Source organism: Strongyloides ratti, scaffold srae_chrx_scaffold0000002, assembly GCF_001040885.1.
Source record: "Strongyloides ratti genome assembly S_ratti_ED321, scaffold srae_chrx_scaffold0000002".
Lineage (NCBI taxonomy): Eukaryota > Metazoa > Nematoda > Chromadorea > Rhabditida > Strongyloididae > Strongyloides > Strongyloides ratti.
In genome coordinates, this window is record NW_020171510.1 from 1,356,878 (window position 1) to 1,382,602 (window position 25,725).

Below are 25,725 nucleotides of genomic sequence, written 5' to 3' on the forward strand. Positions count from 1 at the left end.
AGCTCATTTTTATTTTTAGAAAGATTATCTTTTGTTCTAATATTTAAAATCATTTAATTTTTATAACTGAAAAAATATAAATCTCTTAAAAGAATCACGCAACATTAATTTTTATTCCAATTTTTAGTAATATATAATAGTTTTGTATCATTTTGCTTTCTTAAAATGATTTATTAGATTCAAATATTTCTATTGGTGATTTAAAAGTTTTGTTTTTTTAATAATTTTAAATGAAAAATTTCAAAATTTGATAATAAAACTTTATGTTAATCAAATTATATAATATATTACAAATTTTTCTAATTGTTAATGATAAAAAATGTTTGCTAATATAATATTACTTAAAATTGAAACAATTAACATGTAAATTTCACTAAAAAATAGAAAAAACATTAAAGCATAATATAAGTTTATTAATGTATCATTGCTATAAATTATTGTTTAAGCTTAAAAAATCATATTTAAAGTTGTAAAAATTAATAATCTTAAATAATAAATTTAATAAAGTAATAAATAAAAAATAACACAAGATTATCAGAATCAACAATAAAATAATAAAACAAAAAAAGTTATTTTTTTTCTTTGAATTTAATTGTCTTTAAAATATATTAAATTTAAATTAAATTGTGTAATTTTAAATGTTATCAACAAGGTTATTTCTTTTGCTTGCAAATTATTTTTGACATTTTTTTTAAAACATATAAAGATAGGAATAAGAATTTTTTAAAAGATTTAAAAACTATCGTATTTAATTTGCAAAAAAAAAATTTTAAACAATTATAGTAATTAAAAAAAAAGCTTTCTAATAAATATCATAATATTAAAAAAACTAGCGGAAACTTTGCAAATATTACAAAATTTTCTTTTCTAAAAATTTAAAAACTAATGTTTGAAGTTTGATTATTGCGAAAATTGTAACATTTGAAGTTAAATTTACACTTTGTTATTTCTAACATTTTAGAATTCATATGTATTAATAAGATGTTTTATATCTTTTAAAATAATTTTTTTTTTATGAATTGATAACACTCGTCTTTTATGCTTTTAAATAATAATCATCTTTTATGCTATTTTGATTAGATTTTATTACATTTTTTTATTTAATTTTTTCTTTAACAACAAAAAAAAGTTGTATTGATATAATGTTAAATGTTAAAAAGTTTTAAATTTCTACAAAACAATCAAATTAATAGATTTTCAATATAAAAAAATTTTATGTTGTTTTATTTTATTTTTTACATTCAACTTGTGAAAAAAAAATAAATACGAAAATACATATTTATATAAATTTTTTTCCATTTAATAATTGTAGAAATGAATATTTTTATAAACTTTTTGACTTATTTTCTTGACTTTCATTTCTTTATGTTAAATGTCATTATGTTCTTATTTGTAAAAAAATACTATTTTAACAATTTATCTTTTATCATTTTTCTATTAATTTTATTACTTATATAACTGTTTAAAAACAATGTTGCCCATAAAAAAAAACGAACATATAATCATTGTATAAGAAATAAAGACTTATTTTTAAACAAAAAAAATAGTATGAAATAGGAAATTGATAATGTGAAGTTTCATTTTTTTTTAATTGTATTATATGTTTAATTTTTTAAAATCTTAATCATACAAAGCTATTTTAAAAATTTAATTGCTAAATACTTGTTACTATTTATTTTCTGATTTAACAGTTATCATCTATAAATTAGACAATTTAAAATATGTATTCATGAAATTAGAGAGTTATCCTTATTATATACAAAAACTATTATGCAAATATTATTTCTTTTTTAAATACTGTTATTCAGGAAACATAAATATGGAAAGAGATACAATAATTGGTACCTTTTAATTATTCAACTATGATCAAGACTGATCATTGTAACTAAACTTGAGGTTTTTATACTATATATGAACGTATCCATATAAAAAAAAAATTATATTATACATTTTTTGTATATTGTATAAATATATATTGAAAATTATTTTATTATATTGATATATGTAAAATATCATTGTATACATTTCTATAAATATGAGTTTTTTTTTATCTAATTTTATATTATTCTTTTATTTTTTTTAAAATGAATCATTTATCAGAAGAATATCCGATGCCACATGAAGAAACTTCTTCTATGGATAACAAAATTATACTTCTATTGTTAATAATTAATGTTATTGTAGACATAATAACCTATGCGTAAGTTATTTTTTAGCTTAATGAAAAAATAGTATTAAAAATATATTTAAGTTTTTAAAAATTTTGTTAAGAAATAAGGTTAATAGATTGATTTTCAATAAAAAAGATTACAGATAATGAAACTTCACCAACACAGTCGATTTTCTATATTTTATGTTGTAATGTGTAATTTAATGAATAAAATATTTTATTAATCTTATTGTTTCTATTTCTCTGATTTTTCTGTTATTAATGCTAAACATAATTATGTCTATAATGAATTATTTTATGCTTTTAAAAATTTTTAATAAATATTTTTTTAGTCATTTTTTCTTGATTCTTTGATTAAAAAAAATTCATTTTTATAAAAATACCAAGAATCTTCACTATTTGTGAAAATTTAAAACTTATGGTTAATAAAAAGAGAGATAAAAAAAAGAAATTAGATAAATTTTTTTTTTGATTTATTAAAATTTTGTAACCTTTATAGAACCAATTTTTTTATTCGTCATAATAACTATATCATATATACACTTTTCATATAGTAAATTAGAAAAGTATAAATCGCAAAATTTTTTCATTTTCGCTAATTATTATCTATTGTTAAAATAATTACACATATAGATTCTTTTAATTGATATGTTAAATATATTACATACAAAAACTATTTAACAAATATCTTTATATTTTAATAAAATTAAGTTATTTTATTTTCAAATATTTTAGATTTATACATTAAAAATTATTTCTTTATAGTTTTTAATATAAAATATCGGTCATATAATTAATAAATACGGATTTTTCTTACTAATTTTAAATTATGTAATTATAATTTTCTTCAATTACTATGTATCAGTAGAAAGTCAGATGTCTTATGAAAAAAATTATTTTATAAATTAACAACACCCAAATCATATTATGGATCATTATTTATATTTTAAACTTAATAGTACATACTTAATTATTTTTGTCCACTAGCTTTTAATATAATGACATGATTTGTAATAATATGAGAATTTAAATTTTGCATATTTTTAAAAAAATAATTTAAATATTGTTTTTGCGATATATAAAACACAAACCTATATATCAATAAATAGTTCTAAAAAAAGCTTCTAAAGATGGAATAATTTAATCAAATATATAAAATATATTGAGATCAATTCAAATATCTCAGTATATATTTTGCTAAAAATATTAAACAAAACAATGTTATTTATTTCCTGATTTTATTTATTTTATTTTTATAATATTTAATGTTTTTTAATGATTTCTAAACTATATTTATTTACTTTTATTTAACCTTTTAACTTGATAACTTTTATTTATATAGCTACTGTATAAAAGTATTGAAGATAAAATTTTAGCTTTAAAGTATTTTTTTTATTAAATTTCTATAGATGATTTTATTTCTGTGAAATCAAAGAATATTAAAAAATTTATTAGCATTTATTTAAAAATTTTTTTTATTAATTTTAAGCATAAAAATCATCACTTTGACTATTATTTTATTTTGAAAAAATTTCTACATTATACAGATTATTAGTTTACAATTATATTTCTCTTGTTTAAACTTGTTTATGGAATAACATTATAGCACAAATTGTTATGATATATTAAAAAGAATATTGATGTCAAATAAAAAATATTAAAATTTTATTTTTCTTAGGAGAATATTTTTTTAATGCAAATTTTAATAATTCATTATGACTTTGTGTTTTATATCTATATTTATGAGGCCTTATTAAGAACTATAAGATTAATACATCAACATAACATTTTCAATTATTTTAACATGTATTAAGTGATAACAGCTAATTTAAAGATTAATACAACTTTTGTAGTACAAGTAAATATTTTTAATAAAAAAATGTTTTAATTAAATAAATTTTTAAATAATGATAAAAGTTGATTAATATAACTTTATGTTTATTTAAAGTTGAGATTGTAAATAATTATCTATATTTTACCTTTAATAGTGTAATCTTTATAAATAATATCATATTTTATTAAAGATTATGTCACATATATTTTTAAATGTTTATATGATTATTAAAAAGTTATTTTTTTTTTATATATAATTAATGTTTTATACAATATTTTTTATGATACTTTTTAAGTTAAACAATCTTAATAATAAAATATTATAAAAAGGAATATTATAAAAAAGAAATTTTTAAAATGTATAATCATCTCTTGAAACGAAAAATTTAAATAATTGTGGTAATATCATCCTTGTATACGTGTTCTTAGATGCTTTTTGATTAATGTATTATATATATAGACATTTATATGTTAAAAATTAAAAAAAATTTTATTTCATTTTTGTTATTAAAAATATTATATATATTTAGTTATGTTTAATATAAATTTGTCTTTTATTAAATAAAAATTTTTATCATTTACTCATTTTTATTTTATATTTGTAGGAAGAAAAAAAAATGTTTGGTTTACCAAAATTGTCAAACATTTGTATATTTATAATCCTTTTACTTTTTATATTATTTACATTAATTGAAAGTGGTAGAGATTTTTACAAAATACTTGGTGTACCCAAAAATGCTAATCAAAATCAAATAAAAAAAGCATATAGAAAATTGGCTAAGGAACTCCATCCAGATAGGAATCAAGGTGATGAAAGTTCTAATGAAAAGTTTCAAGATTTAGGTGCTGCTTATGAAGTTTTATCTGATCCAAAATTAAGAAAAATTTATGATAGAAGTGGTGAAGAAGGTCTTAATAGACAACAACAAGGTGGTGGAGGACATGATCCATTTTCAAGTTTCTTTGGTGACTTTTTTGGTGGTAATGAACAAGAGGAAACAGTAAATAAGGGTGCTGATGTTAATGTTGATTTATGGGTTACATTAGATGAAGTTTATAATGGTGCCATTTTAAATATTAAGAGAGTTAAATCATTATACAAAGAGACATCAGGTCATAGACAATGTAATTGTAGATATGAAATGAAAACACAAAATATGGGTGGTGGAAGATTTCAAATGTATCAAGTAAAAGTTTGTGATCAATGTCCTAATGTTAAATTAATACAAGAAGATGTTGATTATAATATTGAAATTGAAAGAGGTGTTGAAGAAGGAACAGAAATATTACATTCTGGTGATGGTGAACCACATATTGAAGGAGAGGCTGGTGATTTAACATTTAAAGTAAAGATAGAAAAACATCCCATATTTGAGAGAAAAGGAATGGATTTGTATACAAATGTAACGATATCATTAGAACAAGCTTTAGTTGGTTTTACTTTTGATATTAAACATATGGATGGTCACAAAATAACTATATCAAGAGAAAAAATAACATGGCCAGGAGCACGTATTCGTAAGAAGGATGAAGGTATGCCAGATCCAACAGATCATACTAAATATGGAATTTTATACATAACATTTGACGTTGACTTCCCAAAAGGAGCTTTATCAGAAGAGGAGAAAAAGCAAATTTCAGAAATCCTAAAGCAACAATCTTTTGTAGCTAAAGAATATAACGGGTTGCAAGGATATTAAAAGTAAAAAATTATTAGAATTCATTTACTATATTTTTCTATTAATGCCAGTAACATGAAGATAATCTTTTAATAATTGAATTTTATAAATACTCAAGACAAATAATAAAAAAGAAATTAGAAAGTTTTAAATAATTAATATTATTTAAAATATAGTTGTTTATTAAGAACAAAAATTTCCTACTTATTTTAAGAAAATATTTATGACACTAAAAATTTTTTATCTCAAATAAATTAAATGTCATACTGCTTTAAAATCCTCACCAATCCAATTATTATTGACACTATCTTTACTCATTTTTCGCAATAACTTTTTTTTTATTATTATTGTTGAAATATTGTCTTGCCAACTGGGAGTGTGTATTTTATTTTTTTTTCCATTAAAAAATTAATAAATTATTCACATATATTTTTGATTGTTTTTTTTTTTTAAATTTATATAACAACAACAGTATGATAAAATGTTTGAAAAAATTTTATTTAAAATTTCATAAAAAATTGAAATTTAAATAACTAAAAAATATTTTTTTAAATAGTTAAATTATCTTTATAAATAAAATAAAGATAAGTAAAAATTAAATAGATTTAGTTTATTGTTTTAAAGAATTAAAAATATATATTTATATATATATATTTAATTTACTGTTATTTCATGGCTACTATTAGATCCAATAGAATCTTTATCAGGATCACGCCCGTTTATATGATTTGATGTTTGAAGTTCAGATGTAATAGTATTTGAAGTGGTTGTAGATTTATTTGAAGATGTCGTTGTTTGTTGTTGTAAAGTTGGTGATAATTGTTGGTGATGAAGGTGATGAGATTGACTAATCGAAAGATACATTGGTCGTGATGTTGGGGTTTGCGGTGTTTTATCATAATTATTATTTATATTTATATTGTTATTGTTAATGTTTTGATCCATTGAAAAAGTTTCCCGTTTATCTGTATTAAATATTAATGTTAAACTTTTTCTTAACACATGACAATTAACTTTCTCTCCATCTTTGTCGACATTTGCTGATGATTTGCTTTTTATTAATACTTTTACTTCAACATCGCCAGGGATTTTTTGTTTTATTTGTGTACTATTAATTTTATTAGGTAAATTTATATAATTTTTTCTATTTTCATATTTATCCTTTTTTCCATCATCTTCCATTATATTATCATGATTAAATTTATTACTAAAATAAGTCGAACTTTTAAATGATTTTGTTGAAGAAGAATGGTCAAGAGAAAGTTTTTTACATGGCAATTCATTATTTGAAGATATCTTTGATGAATCATTTATAGGAAGACGTCTTCGTAGACGTTTATTACTTTTTTTTAAAAATTCATCAATAGAAAACTTTTGCCCATTCTTTCCATAATTTTTTCTTTTACTTTCATTAAAAGTTTCATGAAAAGCGATACAATTTGTGGTAAATTTAAATGTAGGATTTTCACATGCTAATATAGGAGATGAAGATGAATCTTGGGTAAATTTTTTTAATTTACTATCAACTTCCTTCTCTTCTTCATCTTCCTCCTTAAATGTAAGAGGAATCTTAGGTAGTGGTTCCAATTTAAAAGTTCTTAAAGATATATTAGCAAATTCTGTTGATGGTGAAAATTTATCTGTCCCTAATATTGTTGTAGATGAGGATGCATGATGTAATTCATTTTTAAGAGTTGATGAATTTTTATCAAATAATAATATCGATGGCCTAAGTACTTGTGATATAGAATTTGTTGTTGTTCCCTGTTGTAAATGTCTTTTACCATTTTTATTTTTGAAAAATTGTAATTTAGTAGTATCATTAATAATTGTATTACTTTGTATCTCTTTTATATTAAAATTATCTAATGTAATAAAAGTATTTTTACATTCATTTGCGCATTTTGATGAGGAAGAGTAATTAATAATATCTATTTTTGGTATTTCATGTTTCAATAACATAACTTTTTTTAAATTTGTCTCATATTCAAATAATTGTCCAAGAAAATTAAAATTTGGTGAGATTGATGAACGGAGACTTTTAACATAACTATAAAAAGAATATTTTTTTTTTAATAATTAATTTTTTTTTTTTAAAAAAATATTTTACCTATAGGCACAGCTATGGTCAATTGCTAAATGTTTCATAAGATAGGCAATACAAAATGTTGCCGATCTTGATATACCTGCTAAACAATGTATCAAAACATTATTTTTGAGATCTTTTTGTTTATCAATAAATTCAAATGCCCTTTCAAAATGTGGTAATATTTTTTCAGTAAAATTATCTTTCAATTCAATATTAAGAAAATTGGAATCTTTTATTAACTCTTTGTCGGGGCGAATACATGGAATAGTAATATTAAGGATTGCTTTTATATCATATTTCTTAAAAAAAAAAAAAATTAACCAATTGTATAGAATGATAATGCATTGAAATGAAAAAAAAACGTTACTTACTTTTAAAATATCATTATTTAAAGCATCCGCTTGGCTTCCTAAATATAGGAAATTAAGTATTTTTGTTGGACCTTTTTCTTTGGAACCATATATTTCTGTTTGTCTTTCACTTGTCATTTATGCAAAAGTATCTGTAATAAAAATAATTATAGATATATTTATATGATTGTATATTTATTGTTGGAATGTCTTCTTTATCTTAATGATAACAATTTTTAAAAACGTATTTGATTATATTAAACATGTTATATTGTCAATACAAGGAATAAGAATTTAAAGTAATAGATGAGTTTTATTAAAAGTAATAAATCCTTTCTATTTATTACTACAAAAATCAATAATATAATTTGACAATGTGTGTGTACGCGCAGTGAATTTATATATATATATATATATATATATATATATATATAAATATATATAAATATAAATTCAGTGATAATGATTATTTGTTATAAAACGTCTATTGACTTTTGCACATGTTCCATGATGTTATCAATAAAATTTTATAATATATATATATATATAATATAGAGAAAGAATAATAAAAAAATCGAAATAAAATATATAGAAATATGTATTATTATTAAAATAAAAGCTATATATTATTTTTGAATCAAGTTTTATGATAAGAAAAATTAGAAATTACACAATTTTTGCTAAAAGATTTTTGTCATGTTCATAGTAGTATATTGAATATAACTACGTAATATTATAAAAAAATTTTTTTTTAAGATATTACTACATTTTAAAAAAGCTTTATTTTTACTTATAGTGTTAACATTTTTGGTTATTCCACAAAGATATGCTAAAAATTTGTCTATATACATTTTTAATGGTATGTCAATAGTAATAAAAAATTTACATACTAAAAAAGAATATACATACATATTTATAAATTTAAAGAAATAATTTATTCATATATTTAAGAAGAAACTTAAGATATATAGTAATAGTATTAATAATCTTTAAAAGTAGAATTTTATATAAAGCATTTAAGAATGGTTATTTCAAGAAACTATGATATCATTTTACATCTTTTCAGGCACAATGAATTATATTTAAGTGATAAAAAAACTTAAAAAGAATATATATTACATCATTTTTTTTTATTAAAAAAAACAAAGTCTTAATACAAATATATATATATATATATAACTTTCTTAACAGCTGATATAAAATGAACTAATTACGCAATAACAATTTCATATGATATTTTAATATTTTTAAATTTTAAAATTAGTAAAAAAAAATAATAATAAGAATATAAAAGAGTAAACAAAAACAAAAGTAATGTTAGAAAAATATAAATATAAAAAATTTATATAGTTTATTATTTTTTAATAAAAAATTTTAACTATATGAATGCTAAAAGATATATAATGAAAACTTCTGTTAATAAAATATGAAAAACATATGAATATATAATAAAATAAGTTTATTTTAATATAAACAAAATTATATTTTTATATTAGTGGAAATTTTTTAAAATAAAAACATTAGTCATAGATAATTTTTTTAATTACATTTAACAATTTAATAATAAATTATAGTTTATCACTTTTCTCTATTTAAACATTATTATATTTTATAATCATATAATTATTTTTTAATACTTTCCATCAATATAGTAGACAATGAATTAATGATTAATATGATTATTTTAAATAAAATTTAGCAAATATCTAAAAGATTTAACTTAAATATATATATATATAAATTTTTAAGTATATAATTGTTAATTACTCAAAATATGATTAATAAAATATTTTCTTTCACTTTTTTAGTAGACTGTTAAAAAAAAATATGTATATATATTTATATATATAAGTAATCGTGTGATTTTTTTGTTAAATATATTTATAATACAATTTAAACACTCCCTATGAGTCATTCATTTTTAAATGACCAAATCATTATTATATATATATATATATATATACATGTATACGATAAAAATTTTAACTAAAAAATAAAATATAATTTTATTCAATTAAACATCTATGTGTAATTTGTGCTCATTTTATATACCTGGTAACTTATTACTCATACATATGGTGAATAAATTCAATGAAACATTTATTAATATTTTAAAGAATAATTTTGTTTATAAAAAAAAAGATAGTTAATAGTAAAATTGATATATTACTATATAATGAGATACTTCTTAAATAATAATAATTTTTTAAAAATTAGATTATTTATAACTTTTTATAAAATAATATTTTTAACAGTTTTATTAAAATTTTTATATTATAATAATTATAGAAATATTTATATATAAAAAAGAACCTTAAAATATTAAATTTTTTTTTAATAATATTAAATATGAAATAGAAATATAAATATTCATTATAAGTTTAAAATAATATATAATGTATAACAAAAATCTTAATGTTATTATATACTAATATCTTTGTACATTTAAGATTATAAATTTTTAATTTTAAAATATAATATAAAGAAGATTATGTATAAGAAATAGATTGAAAATATTTTAATTTTTACTGATCAAAAATCTTTAATGTTAAAATTAAAAAATAGTTAAAAAATTTTTAAATAGTAAATATAAAAGTATAAATATATTAAAATTTATAATGAATCAAAAATTTGTCAATCTATTGTTAATTGTAATTTTTCTTAACTTTTCTAAATATATAATGAAAAAAAAAATTTATATATATAATCATAGTAGAAAATGACTCATTATACTAAGTTCACCTTTTTTTGACAAATCATTTTTGTACACGAATGGGGCTTCTAATGTGTTTGTTAGTTTACATAACAGACAATAATCAGTTTTGATGATACAAACTATTTTATTTACATTTCATTAAAAACCAAGCATAGTCATATGTTATACAAACTAATAAATATATCCCCATCTAATACTTTATTTTGATGACAGTTATCAAGGGAATGTATAAAAAAATTTATTAAGAAGCATTTTAAATTTATCAATACCTACAAAATAAAAAAAAAAACGTTTAATATGATAAATTAAATAGTAGATTAAAAATATATATATGCATATATTTATGATTACTTAACTAATAAGAGATTACATTTTTAAGTCAACATTATATAAATTTATTCAAGCAATTTTTTTTTAAAAAAAAGTAATTTTATTTTTTTATTATTATATTTTTTATAAAAAAAAAAAAATAATTACAAAGTAATGGACAAAATAATTTAACTTTGAAATAACAATTAAAATTAAAAATATTTACTAACTTTTTTTATAAGAGAGATCGAAAATATACATAATAAATAAATATGAATTATATAATATATTTAATTATAAATAAAAAAAAGTAAATAATAATGTTAAAGTATTATTCTATTTGTGGAAAATTTTCATTAATATTTATACTTCCATCATCCGGAATTAAGTTTATTGCAGTTATGGGTATTAAAGTGTTTTTTGCATCATCTTGTGTGTTGTTATTCTTATCTATATGAGTTTTTAAGTGTAAATTATCACTACCATTATTTTTATTGATATTAGATGATTCAACGTTATTAATATTAATATCTTCAACAATATCCTCTTTTCCATTTGCTTTATTATTGTCATTTGTTGTATTAGTTATTTTGCCATTAGAAATATTATTTTTGTCATCATCATTAGTATCATCACAAACAGTATTTAATTTTTCTTTTTTAATTAGGTCATCATTCTTTTGAACTAATAAATCACATCTTTCCTCATTATAATTGTCTAAAGTGTCTATTTTTATTTTTTCATCGGTATTTATTACGTCATTTTCCACAAAATTAGATGACTGGTCAAGAATATTTTTATTTTCAAAATTTTCATTTTCTATTTTTTTTGTATTATCTAATGATAATGTAGATGGTTCATCAACTTCTTCAATAATATCTAAATTATGCTTACTATCAGTTAATTCTTTTTTAATCTCTTCAATATTAAAATGGTCTGTTTTCATAGCTTCATTACTTAACATTGGTTGAATAGTATTGGTAATAGAATTGACAGTAGATGTTATTATATCATTATCACTTCTTAATACACCATTATCAATATTACATTCATTTAAATTAGTTTGATTTAATAAATCATGAATTATAACTTCAGAAAAACGTGAACTTTCACGCCTTTTTAACATATTTAAAAATTCTGGATCAGGTTCAATATCATTATGTCTATCTTTAAATTTTGCTTCATTTATAATTGGTGGAGAAATAACAGTATTTTTGGATTGTCCTATAACAATATCTGTTAATCCAGAATCATTATGTTTTTTGTAATATTGTGAAAATAACAATACTACAATAGAAATAAGTAATATAAAAAATAAAATTATAAGAATTATAAAGAAAGCGTTCATTAAATTTTCTTCGTATGTATTAATGCCATTATAAGATGAAATTTCATTTTCATTTTCAAAATTTTTCCTTAAAGACATATTATATTTCAAAGACTTTGGTATATTGGTTTTTGAATATTCATTATCAATGGATGTAGAATAGGTAGCATTAATAATGGTGTCTTTGGGTAATGTATCTAAGATAGTTGTTTCTATTGATTCATTATTAAAACTTTTTGTTGTTTGTTTAATTTCATTGAATAAATTAACCATTTCATCACCCATTTCATCAATAATTTTATTTAATCCTTCCATATAATTTTTTTCTCTAAATAAATTTGTTGTCCTATTAAAAACAGTATGAAAAAAATTTTTTGGCAACTTTAATGAAGTACCAGCTCTAACATATGCTATTTTAGCTGCTTCAACACCTAGTAGCATTACATAATTATTACATTTTTTGTCATTTAATCCATACTTTGATACAATATCATCACCAAATTTTACCAATTCATCATTTGTTGTTGACTCATTACTTGCTGTTTTAATTTTTCTTGCTAATATTACATATATTTCTACAGTACTATTTGTATAACATTCTTTTGGAGTTGAGTCAGTATAAATTTTGTCTAATGATAATATTTCTTAAGAAATAAAAAAAAATATATATATTTAATAATAGATAACAATAATTATAAAAAAAAATATCTAATAAAAACTTACTTCCTTTTTGTCTTTCAATATTTTCAATGATAACAGATCTCCAATGTTCTGATAATATATGATCAGGATCACATAATGTTGCATTTTGCCAAGTATTACATAAAGCTGCATTAATACTTGGATTTGGATATGTTGCGGCAGTCCATTCTTCTGTTTCCCCTTTTAAGATACTACCAGAAGCCAAAATAAGACTTATAAGTGATAACATAGTATCACAATTTTTAATACCTTACATATAATCAAAAAAAATTTATGGTAAAAAAAGGTTGATTATAATGTAATGTCAAAATAAATAAATAAAAATTTTTAGTATAAGTAATTAATGATAAATAATTATAAAATTAATTATCTAATGAGGTATGTTAAATAATTTTAGTAATAAACTTAATTTTGGCTACCTACTTTTAATAAAGTTTTCTTCATTATAATAATTAAAGAATCACTTGAAAAGATATATATTTGTAAGATTTTAATTTAAATAAGAGTGGGATATTTTATTTAGTGGGAATAAGCTTTATTACCAGTCGCGGTAATTCTTAAAATGTTGATGTAAAAATATTAAACAGTACTCTGTCATATCAAGCTTCAAAGATAATATTTTGAGGAGACGGTCAATTTTAAAAGATAAATTATAATTTCTTACAAGTTAGATATTCGCGCAATAAGAGTTATCTCTTTATTTTCAAGAGAATCATCGTTGTTTATAACAATATAAAATTCAAGAGGATCTAAATGATGTGTTTAAAAATAAAACAAATTTAAATATAGATATTATTTTTTTTTTCAATATATTTCTTAAACAGTAAAATATTTTCAAATTTTTTTTATAAAAAGAAAAGATTTATGATATTCGGCATTTTTACTTTTTAATTTTATAGAAAATGAAATCAGATACAATTAATTTTTTTTATACAAATTAACAGCATGGAATGGTAATTACTATATGTTATAATTTTAAAATTGTCTTTGTTATATTATATTATTAAAAAAAAAACCAATTTAATAAAATCTAAAATTTTATGAACAATGATGAATGATTAATGGTCCTATGTAATTTTAATTTATATTTTTCTTAATCATTTTAATCTTTTTATTCAAATGACAAAAATTTTAATTTTAGTTATTCTTTTTTTTTTTTAAATCAATGACATTGAATTGTCAAAAAATCTTGAAATTTTTTTTTCTTATATTTAAACAGTTTTATATATACCTAGAATATCTTTTATAATATTAAACCGTTTTTAAACTATCTACTTTTAAAATATTTGTCAATACAACAAATCAACTTAAATTTTGTTATTTAAAACTTTTAAAGAATTACTCTTTTAACACTTTATTTTGAAGAGGATATATGAATAAAAATTTTTGTTGTATAAAAAGATAATGTCTTTGTTGCTTATTCAGTAAATCAAAAGTATTTATCATTTTAACATTAACAAATTAAACTATAAAAGTATATTTTGATCATGATTAAAACAATAAACTTGACCTTCAATTCTTTAATTACCATTTATCTTAAGATCAAAACTATGTAATATGCCAATCAAATTCCGACAACACTAGTAAAGTAATAATAATAAAACTTTTTTCAAATAGACAAAAATCTAATTGATGGTAAAAATTATGTAAAATGCCATAATAAAAGGTTATATATAAAAAGGAGAGGTCAAGATTAACAGTATAAATAAAGTTTAATTTCAAAAAATAAATTAAGTTAAAGAAATATGCAAAAATTCCTGTCTGTTTTGATTTTAATTTCACTTTTTTATTTATATGAATTTGTAAGTTTTATATTTAATAAAAATTTTTATTAATTTTTAAATATTTAAAGAAATTTCATCGAGATAAATTTTTAAATGGAAAATCTACTTTTACAGAAGATTCTTTAGAAACTCATTTAAAAAAAATGGATGAATTAAGACGTCTTCAAATACGTTATTTTGGAAAATTTGAAGCAAATGATGATATTTCTTATGAAGAAGATAGTATTGAGCCTGAAGAAGCTGAAAAAGATAGAAAACCTTATGAAAATCCTTTTTTGTATGAAGGAGATATTATTTTAACTAATGAACAATTTGATGTCATATTAGAAGTTGTTAAAGAAAATATAAAAGAAAATGATAAAAACAATACTAATAATGATAATGATAATACAGAAAGAAAAAAAAGAACACTTAGTAGTTCTCTTACAACAAGATGGACAAATTTTCCAATTCCATTTTATATTAATACAGGAACTGGTATTGACTCTGCTGCTGTTTTAGCTGGAATAAAATCATGGGAAGATAATACATGTATTACATTTAAACAATCTTATTCTTTGCCAAGAGGAAACGGTTTAGAATTTATTCTTGGTAATGGATGTTATTCTAATATTGGAAAATATAGTGGTGGACCACAACAAATTTCAATTGGATATGGTTGTACATCATTAGGAACTGTTACTCATGAAATTGGTCATTCACTTGGACTTTTTCATGAACAAGCTCGTTTCGATAGAGATAATTATGTTACAATTGATACAAATAATATTCAATTTTCATATCTTTCACAATTTACAAAACAATCTCGTGCAACAATGATTGATTTTGGCGTTGGCTATGATCTTGGATCAGCTATGCATTATGATGCATATTCATTTTCTTCAAATCGTGGAATAACTGTTGAAACAATTGATGAAAATTATCAAACAACAATTGGACAAAGAATGGGTTTATCTTTTTATGATATTAAAAAAATTAATTTTGCTTATTGCAATTCAACATGCCCTGTTCAATTACCATGTGAAAACAAAGGATATACTGATCCAAAAGATTGTAGTAAATGTAGATGCCCACCAGGTCTAAGTGGTAAACTTTGTACAGAAGTTGACATAAAAAATGCATCTTGTGGTGAAGGTATTTTACAAACAACAAATGTTCTTAAAACATTAACAAAATCTGGAAGTCAAACATGTTACTTTTTAATTAAAGCACCAAATTCTAAATATAAAGTATATATGACGTTGGCTGAATCACGTTTTACACAAGCTACAACATGCCAAGATAACTATGTTGAAATTAAATATAAACAAGATATTGGTCAAACTGGTGCAAGAATTTGTAAATATTCTAGTAAATTAGAATTTACAAGTGAAAGTTCTTTTGCCATGGTTATATATAAAGGTGGTTCATCAACATCATTTACACTAGAATATAGACATGATCCACCTGATGAAATCATATCTACGTCAACTCAAACTACAACAACAACAACAAATTCTATTGATGAATCAACTAGAACAGAATCAACAACTACCACTACTACAAAACCTACACCTACATCTACAACAACAAGAAAGACAATAGAAACTTCTCAAATACCATCAGGTCCATGGGGATATTGGTCAAGTTGTTCATCTCAATGTGGTGGTTGTGGTATTCGTTTCCGTATTCAAGGATATGGGCAAGCTGTACAACGTCAATTTTGTAATACTATGCCATGTGTTGGTAATTGGTGTTGTGATCCATTTAAATTTGTTCCACCATATTCTTGTAAAGCAAAAACTACTGATAGTACATATGGTTCAATTGAAATTCCACAAAGTGATAATGAAAATATTAATCAACCAATATATCCATATTATCCTGGATTTAATTATCACTCAGATAAAGTTATTTTTGGATCAGGAAGACCAGTAAAATAAATCACAAATCTTAATTATTCTAACATATTATAATATCATTTATTTAATCAAAAAAAAAAAAAAATTTTGCAAATTGTTTTGTATTTTCACTTTTTTTTTTAAATTAATATTTGTAATAAAATATTTTTTGTATATATAACAAAAAAAAATGTAAATAGAGAAAATCAAATAAAATAAAGGAGATAAATAGATTATTTTTTATTAATATTATTTATTACCATTATGTGATGATGACAATACATCTTCAACAGTTGGTCTAATATCTGTTTCATTGTTTTTATATGTTAAATTTTGAAATCTTTGAAAAGTATAGTGTAAAAATTCACCTTTATCAGGTGGAGCCAAAGCTTGAATATCACTCTCTTCTTGACATTCAGGAAATGATATATCAACATCAGGAAAGTCATCAAAATTTGATGTATCAGCTATACCACGAACTTCTACTCTTATAGGAGCAGGAGTATTACGAATATGTTCCCAATCAATTCCATTGAAAAATGGAAGTGTTTTTATGTCATCAATACCTCTTTCACTACCAAGTCTACGTGAACATTCACACAATAATTTTTTTATTGTTGTTCTAGCATGTGATGATATAGGTATTTCTGGTGGAAATGTTAATGCTTGTTGAAAATTAACAACTTTTCTATAAGTTTCTTGAGGAGTTTCTGAACAAAATGGTGGATATCCAATTAACATTTCATACATAATAACACCTAAAGACCACCAATCACATGTTTTTGTATATCCTGTTGAAGAGAAAACTTCTGGAGCTATATAATCAGGTGTACCAACAGTTGAATAAGCATATGCTCTCCTATTTTTTTTCCATGTTTCTGCTTTTCTTTTTGATTCAAATGGTTTTGAGACAAAATCTTTAGGCAATCGTGATGGCCAATTTTTATAATGTTCTGTACGATGAATATTTTTAAGACCTGTACATAAACCAAAATCAGATAATTTTATATGACCACGAGCATCTAAAAGTAAATTATCTGGTTTAACATCTCTATGTATAAAATTCATATTATGTATAGCTTGTATTGCTAATGATGTTTCTGCTATATAAAATCTTGTCTCCTCTTCACTTAATATTTCCCTTTTAATAAGTAATGTCATCATATCACCACCAGGCAAAAATTCCATTACTAAATATAAATTAATACGATCTTGAAATGAATAATACATTGTTACGACCCATTCACAATCAGCCATTGATAAGATATCTCTTTCAGCTCTTACATGAGCTGTTTGTTCTTTTTCAAGCATATCTAATTTTTTAAGTATTTTCATTGCATAAATATGTCCTGTATCAATTTTTTGTACCAATCGTACTTCTCCAAATGCACCACGTCCAATTACTTTAAGACTTTGAAAATCACTAACAGTTAATCTTGTTCTACGTAATCTTAAAAAATTACTTTCCTTATCAGCTTGATTTCTGCGACGTATCTCTTTTTCTTCTTCTGATAATCCTATAAAAAAAAATTTATATTTATAATTATAAAATAGACATTAATGGACAAAAGTACATAATTTATTTAAAAAAAAATAACATACCCATTTTTATCATTTTTTGTTCATTCTCAATTTTTCTATTCTCTCTTTCAGCGCATTGAAGGAGAGCCTGAGCATAAAAACTTTCTACAGCAAGGCGTGATCTATTAGCTTTATCCTGTGTATATTGGCTAATTGTAACTGTATCATCAATAAAAACTTCACTTTCTTTGGTTATTCCGTTATCATTATTAGATCTATTACCAGCCATAATACAAAAGTACAAAATGGGAGTTATTCTAAAGTGAAATAAAATATAAAGTATAATTTTAAAAAAAAAAGAATATTAAACAAAAACGATGAAATATTTAGATAAAAATTTCTATACGTAATAATAAATCCTACTATTGATGTGTCCATTTTATTAAATCTAACATAAACAAGATAGTTTGATACCAAAGAAACTATACTCCAAAATGGATTAAAAATATTTTATAATTTTATCGTGACAAGACTATCAATTCAATGCATCTATATATAAAAAATTACTATTCAAAATTTTCTATAATAAAAAAAAAATTTATAGAAAAAAAGACATATTAATTTATTTTTATATATGTTATTTTTTTTGTTATCCAATAACAAAGACTAAAATGTTTAGATATCCTATGATTAATGAGAGTTTTATATAATTTTAAATATCGAAATGAAAGAATTGTTTAGATTTAAATGAAATATTAAAATTCTATGTTATATTATTTTATTATTAATATAAAAAAGTTTTTTATTAATGTTAGTTCTTTTTTTTCACAAATACAAAAATTTTAATTGATAAGCTTTAAATTATTATTTTTATTATATTGATATTATAAGTTTTTTTATTTAATTTTTTTAAAAAGTAATAAAATTTTAAACCTTTCATATATGCAATAAATTTTTATATATCTGTAACCTTTCAACATTTAAATTTACCATTTTTACGTGAATGTTTGTAGTAGTATTAAATGTGGGGCAAAGTATCTGTTTTTTAGTATCTCTATTCATATACATATTATCACGCGACTTATGAGTCAGTTGCAGTGTTTCACCCATATGTTGTTTTTATTTAAAAAAAAAAGTAATTTGATAATTTAAAAGTTAATGTAGAATTTTAACTTATTACTATAATTTAACAGTCTTATTCAATTTTTTTTATAGTTTTGTAAAGTGGCATTTATTTTATATACATTAAAATAAAACTTTTTTTTTATTATTAAATTTAATTGTTACTTAATTTGATATTTAAAATAATATAAGTTAAAATAAGGTTATATAAAAAATATTATTATTATAAAAATATTAAAGAAATATTTTAACATATTGAGAAGCATGCATTCATATGTATATGTATATTTATATTATTTTATTTTTTATTAAACATCAACATTTGAAAACATAAAAATATAAATAATATTTTTATAAGTCAGGTTTTACAAATTAAATATATGTTTAATTCTTTTATATTATATATATTGTTTAAAGTTTTCAGCTTCTTCCTTTTTGCCGATTTGTTAATATATAAAAAATTATAAAATGATGTTAAAAATGTATCTTTTAATTGTCTGATTTTAAACATTTTATACATGCCTTGTTTTATTTAAATATTATTTTGTTATCAAATGAGACATATTAAAATATATTTCAATTTAAATATTCCTATCTTTAAATTGATGACATTTAAAGATAGTGATACATAATAAGAAACTTAATTATTATTATTAATTGATATATATATTTATATATATATATATATATATTATAAATAAGCAATATTATCGATGATTTAGTATAACTGACCATTTAAAATGTAAAAACAAATTACTGTTCAAAGATTATTTTAAAGCGAGATTATATCCGCGATTTTTATCACATGACGTATTAACTGTATTCTCTTCACTCTCTCTATTTGTAACAAAGAAGTCCAACTCACTCAATTGGCTTTTTTAAATACGTCTACAAAACTTTTATATATTTTTTTGTCAATGAAATGTCATCATCATTACATAAATGATTAATTTTTAATAAAAAAAAATAGAATGATTTTTTTTTGTAGTTTCTCATATTATATTTATATTAAAAGTTGTATGTTTTACATTTTATTAATAAAATTAATATTAAAAAGAAAAATTTAGTAATAGTTTTACATTTAAAATAAGTAGTATTAACAAACGATTATGATAATTTTTTTTTTATATTTAAATTTTATATTATATATACATTTTATTTTTAGCTTATCAAAGTAAAAAAAATATATTAAAAAGTAAAGATGAATTACTCAAGATCTCGTTGCAATTCTGAACGTTTCGACGATCCTGAAGTTTTGGCAGAATTACAATTTGCCAAAGAAAATAACCTTGAGTATACTTTTGATATTGAACAAACAACAAATGGTGGCGGTAAGCGTAGTCGCAATAATTCTGTTCGTTCTTCTGAAAGTAAGAAAACTACTATATTATTTATATATATATATATATTTTTTTTTAATTTATTTATTTTAGAACTAACAAATACCAAGTCTCCGGTTAAACCTAAATTATCTAAAAGTTCTTCTAAGGCTGAAAAAAAAGCACGCGCTCGTGGTATAAGTGGATGCTCTATTAAGAAGAGTAAGAGTTTTTCTGATGAGTATGATTCTTATTGTTCTGATGATTTTGACAATGAGACATCAGAAGATGATTTTTCTGATGGTAATGATGATTATGAATATTATAGAAAAGATAGTCAAAATCATTGTATTACTGCTGCTATAGCAGATTACTTTACTTCATTAGAATTAGAACCTGCTGTTGGAGAATTAAGTTCATACTTAACTAATGAACAAGACATATTTTTTGTCTTTAACAAAATTGTAATTCATCCACTTGAATCTGGTGATCATGGTTTATATAGTGCCGTTTCATCACTTTTAATTGCTTTATTAGAAAATGATCAATCTCAACATAATGAACGACTTGAAGTTCTTATTCGTGTTATCGAAGATGTTCTTCTTAATATCAAAGAATGGATGTTAGATTGTCCAAAAGCAATTGAAGTATTTGCTGCATTATTAGCTCAATTTGTTTTAGATGGTCTTTTTGAAAAGTCATTCCTTACAACTATTAGAGCTAAAGTTAGTATGATTGATGATGCTGAAAATTGTACTGTTAAAGCAATTGAAATAACAGAAGAACCTGAAATGATATGCAAAGTTTTACCATGTGATGGAGGTCTTAGACCTATTGATAGTTTAACTGAAGATATTTGTAAAATTCTTAAAGATTTTGTTTCTGGTAATACAATTGATGAGTGTCGTAAAAAGCTTCTTGCTTTGAATGCACCAATGTATAAACATGAAATTGTCTATCAAGCTGCTTTGTTAAGTGCCAACGAAAATGACAAGACGACAACATGTTTACTTGGTAATTTAATTACAACAATGTTTGATAACAAAGAAATAACTCAATACTACATTGGTATAGGAATAAGACGTTTCTTCAATGACATAGATAATAAAATAATCAAAATTAGCAAAAATGAAGTTGGTGGTTTTGTAGATATTTTACGCCAAAATTCTAAAATTGAAGAAGATTGTATTAAAAATTGTAAATAATTTTCTAGAACAGTCAAGTTGTCATATCTTGAACGGTATTTCATTTTATCAATAACTTTTAATTTTTGTAATGAAAAAGACATGAATTATAGTTTTATATAAATTATTTTATGGCTATTTATTAAATGATATTATAACAAGGTAATCAATTGGATCAATTTTAAAGTGATTTTTTTTTTATCTTGTTCAACATATAAATGAAACTTAAATTTGATTCCATTTATAGACTTGCCCTTTTTTTATATTATTGTTAATTTTTTTTAATACAATTATAGTTGATTTTAAATCCGTTCAAACATTTGTTATCTTTTTTTTTAAAAAGTAAATTTATATTTTTGTAATCATCTAAAATTTATGATTAACATATTTTATATTGGCAACTTGTGATCTTTTTTTTTATCATTTTTTAAGAATAAAAAATTTTTTATATTATTATCTATTTATTAAAGTGATGAAATATTAGAAATTTTATTCTTATTTTGTGCTGACATTTGTTTTGATTTGAAATTTTGCAAAAACAAAAAATAAATAAAAGCTAGTTATTAAAAATAAGATATTCTTATAGAAAATTATTATTTTGTCATTATATAATGTCAAAAAGTAAAGGACACACAAAATAATTTCATATATTTAATCAACAGTAGAAAAGTTAATAGCACTTTCATAAGAAAACGACACTTGAGGAATAAATCATTTGATATAACGTCAAATGTGGCCAGTTATTTGAATTAAATTTTTAATTTAATCTAACAAAGATTGATATTTTAAGATGTTATAATTAAAAGTCAATTTATCCGTATAATTTAAAATTTTTTTTATTTACTATTAATTTAATTTATTATATATTAGTAAAAATTTAGTCATTCTAATATGTATTCAAGAAAGGCAACACTATGGTACTTGAATGTATAAATTTTTAAAATATACATCTTTTAAACATTATTATCTTTTTCTAAAAAGACCCCACCTATAACATTTATTTTATTTAGAATATCTTGTAAAAAAAATTATCTTATAATAATAATACTAACATAACATATAATATATTATTAGCTATACCCTTTTGTCTTTAAAGTAGTAATGATTAAAGTTACTTTTCTTTGTATATAGAGAGTTATAAAAGATTTTGAATACTTTATATTTCCAGAATTTATGCCACCAGATTGATTTTACTCTAATCACCAGAAAAATTTAATATTATAGATTCTTTTAAACATGTATATTTTATATACCGCTATACTTATGAAAATGAGGAAAAATAATAATGTCTCTTAAAACTGCGGAGGATGTGTGAGATAATAATAATATATTTGATATATTTCAAATATATAATGCTATTTCATTTAAACATTAATAAAAGAGTTGCCAGACAATACGTACACTTTATGTCAATCAAAGAAATGTTCCTCTATTTAAACTTCATCTATTTTTAATTTGTATTATATTTTTATAAATAAAATATTATATATATTATCATTATTATTTTTTTTTTTTTTTAGGTTGAAAAATGCTTCCTCGATTGGTATTAATTACCCTTCTAATAATTGGCGCCGTTTTTGGCGCTACCAAACAAAAAAGTGATTTATCCTGTATGTTCTTAGGTTATCCTGATCTCGAATATGATGGTTTTGATCGCACAGAAGTATTGATAGAAAAAACTTTTAACAAAACTGTGTTTGTTGATGATGCAAAATCTGTTGTCTTTTTTAATGATATTGAAGAAGATGATAATGAATTTGATCAATTTGAATGTTTCTTACAATTATCTGCTCAAATTATGACTAAACGTGGTTATAATTTTTATACAGTAAATACAACTAAAGAAATTAAATTAAGAAAACAAGAAGAAGTTGATAAAGGTGAAGATACCATTCATGTTTATAAAGATGGATATAAAATTGAATATAATGGTGTACGTGATCCTGAAACATTTGTTTCATGGTTAATGGATATTCCAGATGATCCAGTAACAATTATAAATGATAATCATGATTTAGAAGAATTTGAAAGTTTAGATGATGAAGTTGTACGTGTTATTGGATATTTTGAACCAGGATCTGCTGCTTTAAGAGAATTTGAAGAAGCTGCTGAAGATTTTATGGGAGAAATTGAATTTTTTGCTGTCGTAACTAGTAAATGGGCTCGTAAATTAGGATTAAAACGCATAGCTGAGGTACAAATGTATCGTCCATTTGAGGATGAACCTATATATGCACCACAAACTACTGATACTGAAGAAGAATTTGAAGAATGGGTTGAAAAAAATAAAGAACCTGTTATGCAAAAACTTACACTTCAAAATTACTTTAATGTTTGGAAAGATCCAGAAGAGGATGAAAAATTAGTTATGGTATTTTGTGATGAAGAAACAAGAGAAGGACGAGCAATGTTTAAATTACTTAAAAAACTTGCTGAAGAGAATCGTGAACATTCTGGTACATTAGAAATTGTTTTAGTTGATCCAGATGAGTTTCCATTAATGGTTGATGTTTGGGAAGAAATGTTTGGTATTGATATTGAAGAAGGACCACAAATTGGTCTTGTTGATGTGTCAGAAAAAGAAGGTATCTGGTTTGATATGAGTCAACTTAATTTAGATGATCCAAAGAAACATCAAGACAGTAATCTTGAAGCTCTTCAAACATGGATTGATCAAATTATGGATGGTAGTATAACATTAGATGATGATGATGATGACGATGATGATGATGATGATGATGAACCACCACCACCACCTCCAACAAAAAAAAGATCTAAGAAGGAGTTGTAATGTGATGAGTAGTAGTATCTATCTCATTTGCAATTAAATCATATACTTTTTTTTTATTCAACATATATAATTCTCTAAGTGTTCTTCATTTTCTTATTTCAAAATATATAATACGCAATAAAATTTTACTTTAGTAATAATCTTATTTCATATAATAAAAAAAAAGCAATATAACAAGAGCATACGCTAATTAACGACACAAAATACTAGAAAAAAAAAATTATGGAAGTTGTATATCGATTAAACATTTGAGTGGAACATTAATTTTGTCCAATTCACCATTATCCTTGATATCTAAAAGATATTCTAAATATTTTTCTGGTAATTTGTGCATAATAGCTCCAGTAGTAAAGACAATTTTATATGCTGAACTTGGAAGATTTTCTTTTTTATTTGGATTAGAAATTTGATAGGAACGGCAATAAAGAACTTGTTTTGTCTTGATATTTCTAACAGGAATAGTTATACGATGATAACCTTTTTCTTGTTGATCTAAAATTGCTTCTTCTTCTCTGGAAACACTATAAATGCATCCATAAATAATTGAATCAGGATTTTCTTCAATTGAAGCAGTAGCACCGTGCCATGTATCACTATGATCATAAAATGCCAACTTGTATCCTAAAACTTCACCATTACCAAAATATTTTGCTGTCTTATTCTATAAAAATAATATTAAATTAATAATAATATTATATTAAATATACCATAAGTTTCATACGTTCATCAAGCATATTTGAACCATATGCAAAATAATAAAAGATATCTCCATTTACAGCCTTATCTTCAGTACCAGTCATTTTAAATAAAATAAATTTAAAGACACAAGTCAAAAGAAAAATGCAAAAGAATAATATAAAATTAAAAGAGACTTTTCCATTTAAATGTAAATACAGTCGCGGCCTTCATTGTATGACATTTTTTTATCTTTGTCCATTCTTATGCACTT

General features: G+C 21.5%; 8 protein-coding genes across 8 annotated transcripts; 4 read left to right on the top strand and 4 right to left on the bottom strand.

Moving 5' to 3' along the window:
- Positions 1 to 4,620: 4,620 nt before the first annotated feature.
- SRAE_X000129000 (DnaJ homolog subfamily B member 11) lies at positions 4,621 to 5,703 on the top strand (the record flags this gene model as incomplete). Its single annotated transcript, XM_024647285.1, has 1 exon — positions 4,621 to 5,703. One exon carries the CDS (start codon positions 4,621 to 4,623, stop codon positions 5,701 to 5,703), a length of 1,083 nt encoding a protein of 360 aa, XP_024498754.1.
- Positions 5,704 to 6,336: 633 nt separating this feature from the next.
- SRAE_X000129100 (Dual specificity phosphatase, catalytic domain and Protein-tyrosine/Dual specificity phosphatase domain and Protein-tyrosine phosphatase, catalytic domain and Dual specificity phosphatase, subgroup, catalytic domain-containing protein) lies at positions 6,337 to 8,259 on the bottom strand (the record flags this gene model as incomplete). The annotated part of the gene is made up of 3 exons (XM_024647296.1): positions 6,337 to 7,732; positions 7,793 to 8,070; positions 8,143 to 8,259. 3 exons carry the CDS (start codon positions 8,257 to 8,259, stop codon positions 6,337 to 6,339), a joined length of 1,791 nt encoding a protein of 596 aa, XP_024498755.1.
- A 3,218-nt stretch (positions 8,260 to 11,477) lies between these two features.
- On the bottom strand, positions 11,478 to 13,404 carry SRAE_X000129200 (TPM domain-containing protein; the record flags this gene model as incomplete). Its single annotated transcript, XM_024647307.1, has 2 exons — positions 11,478 to 13,117; positions 13,197 to 13,404. 2 exons carry the CDS (start codon positions 13,402 to 13,404, stop codon positions 11,478 to 11,480), a joined length of 1,848 nt encoding a protein of 615 aa, XP_024498756.1.
- Positions 13,405 to 14,920: 1,516 nt separating this feature from the next.
- Positions 14,921 to 16,881, top strand: SRAE_X000129300 (Astacin-like metalloendopeptidase; the record flags this gene model as incomplete). Its single annotated transcript, XM_024647318.1, has 2 exons — positions 14,921 to 14,977; positions 15,028 to 16,881. The coding sequence occupies 2 exons, from the start codon at positions 14,921 to 14,923 to the stop codon at positions 16,879 to 16,881; spliced, it is 1,911 nt and encodes a 636-aa protein (XP_024498757.1).
- Positions 16,882 to 17,088: 207 nt separating this feature from the next.
- Positions 17,089 to 18,649, bottom strand: SRAE_X000129400 (Serine/threonine-protein kinase tricorner; the record flags this gene model as incomplete). Its single annotated transcript, XM_024647329.1, has 2 exons — positions 17,089 to 18,356; positions 18,442 to 18,649. The coding sequence occupies 2 exons, from the start codon at positions 18,647 to 18,649 to the stop codon at positions 17,089 to 17,091; spliced, it is 1,476 nt and encodes a 491-aa protein (XP_024498758.1).
- A 2,034-nt stretch (positions 18,650 to 20,683) lies between these two features.
- On the top strand, positions 20,684 to 22,006 carry SRAE_X000129500 (Initiation factor eIF-4 gamma, MA3 domain and MIF4-like, type 1/2/3 domain and Armadillo-type fold domain-containing protein; the record flags this gene model as incomplete). Its single annotated transcript, XM_024647340.1, has 2 exons — positions 20,684 to 20,852; positions 20,916 to 22,006. The coding sequence occupies 2 exons, from the start codon at positions 20,684 to 20,686 to the stop codon at positions 22,004 to 22,006; spliced, it is 1,260 nt and encodes a 419-aa protein (XP_024498759.1).
- A 1,507-nt stretch (positions 22,007 to 23,513) lies between these two features.
- SRAE_X000129600 (Calsequestrin family and Thioredoxin-like fold domain-containing protein) lies at positions 23,514 to 24,776 on the top strand (the record flags this gene model as incomplete). The annotated part of the gene is made up of 1 exon (XM_024647351.1): positions 23,514 to 24,776. One exon carries the CDS (start codon positions 23,514 to 23,516, stop codon positions 24,774 to 24,776), a length of 1,263 nt encoding a protein of 420 aa, XP_024498760.1.
- Positions 24,777 to 24,996: 220 nt separating this feature from the next.
- SRAE_X000129700 (Gamma-glutamylcyclotransferase) lies at positions 24,997 to 25,576 on the bottom strand (the record flags this gene model as incomplete). Its single annotated transcript, XM_024647364.1, has 2 exons — positions 24,997 to 25,437; positions 25,484 to 25,576. 2 exons carry the CDS (start codon positions 25,574 to 25,576, stop codon positions 24,997 to 24,999), a joined length of 534 nt encoding a protein of 177 aa, XP_024498761.1.
- Positions 25,577 to 25,725: the final 149 nt, after the last annotated feature.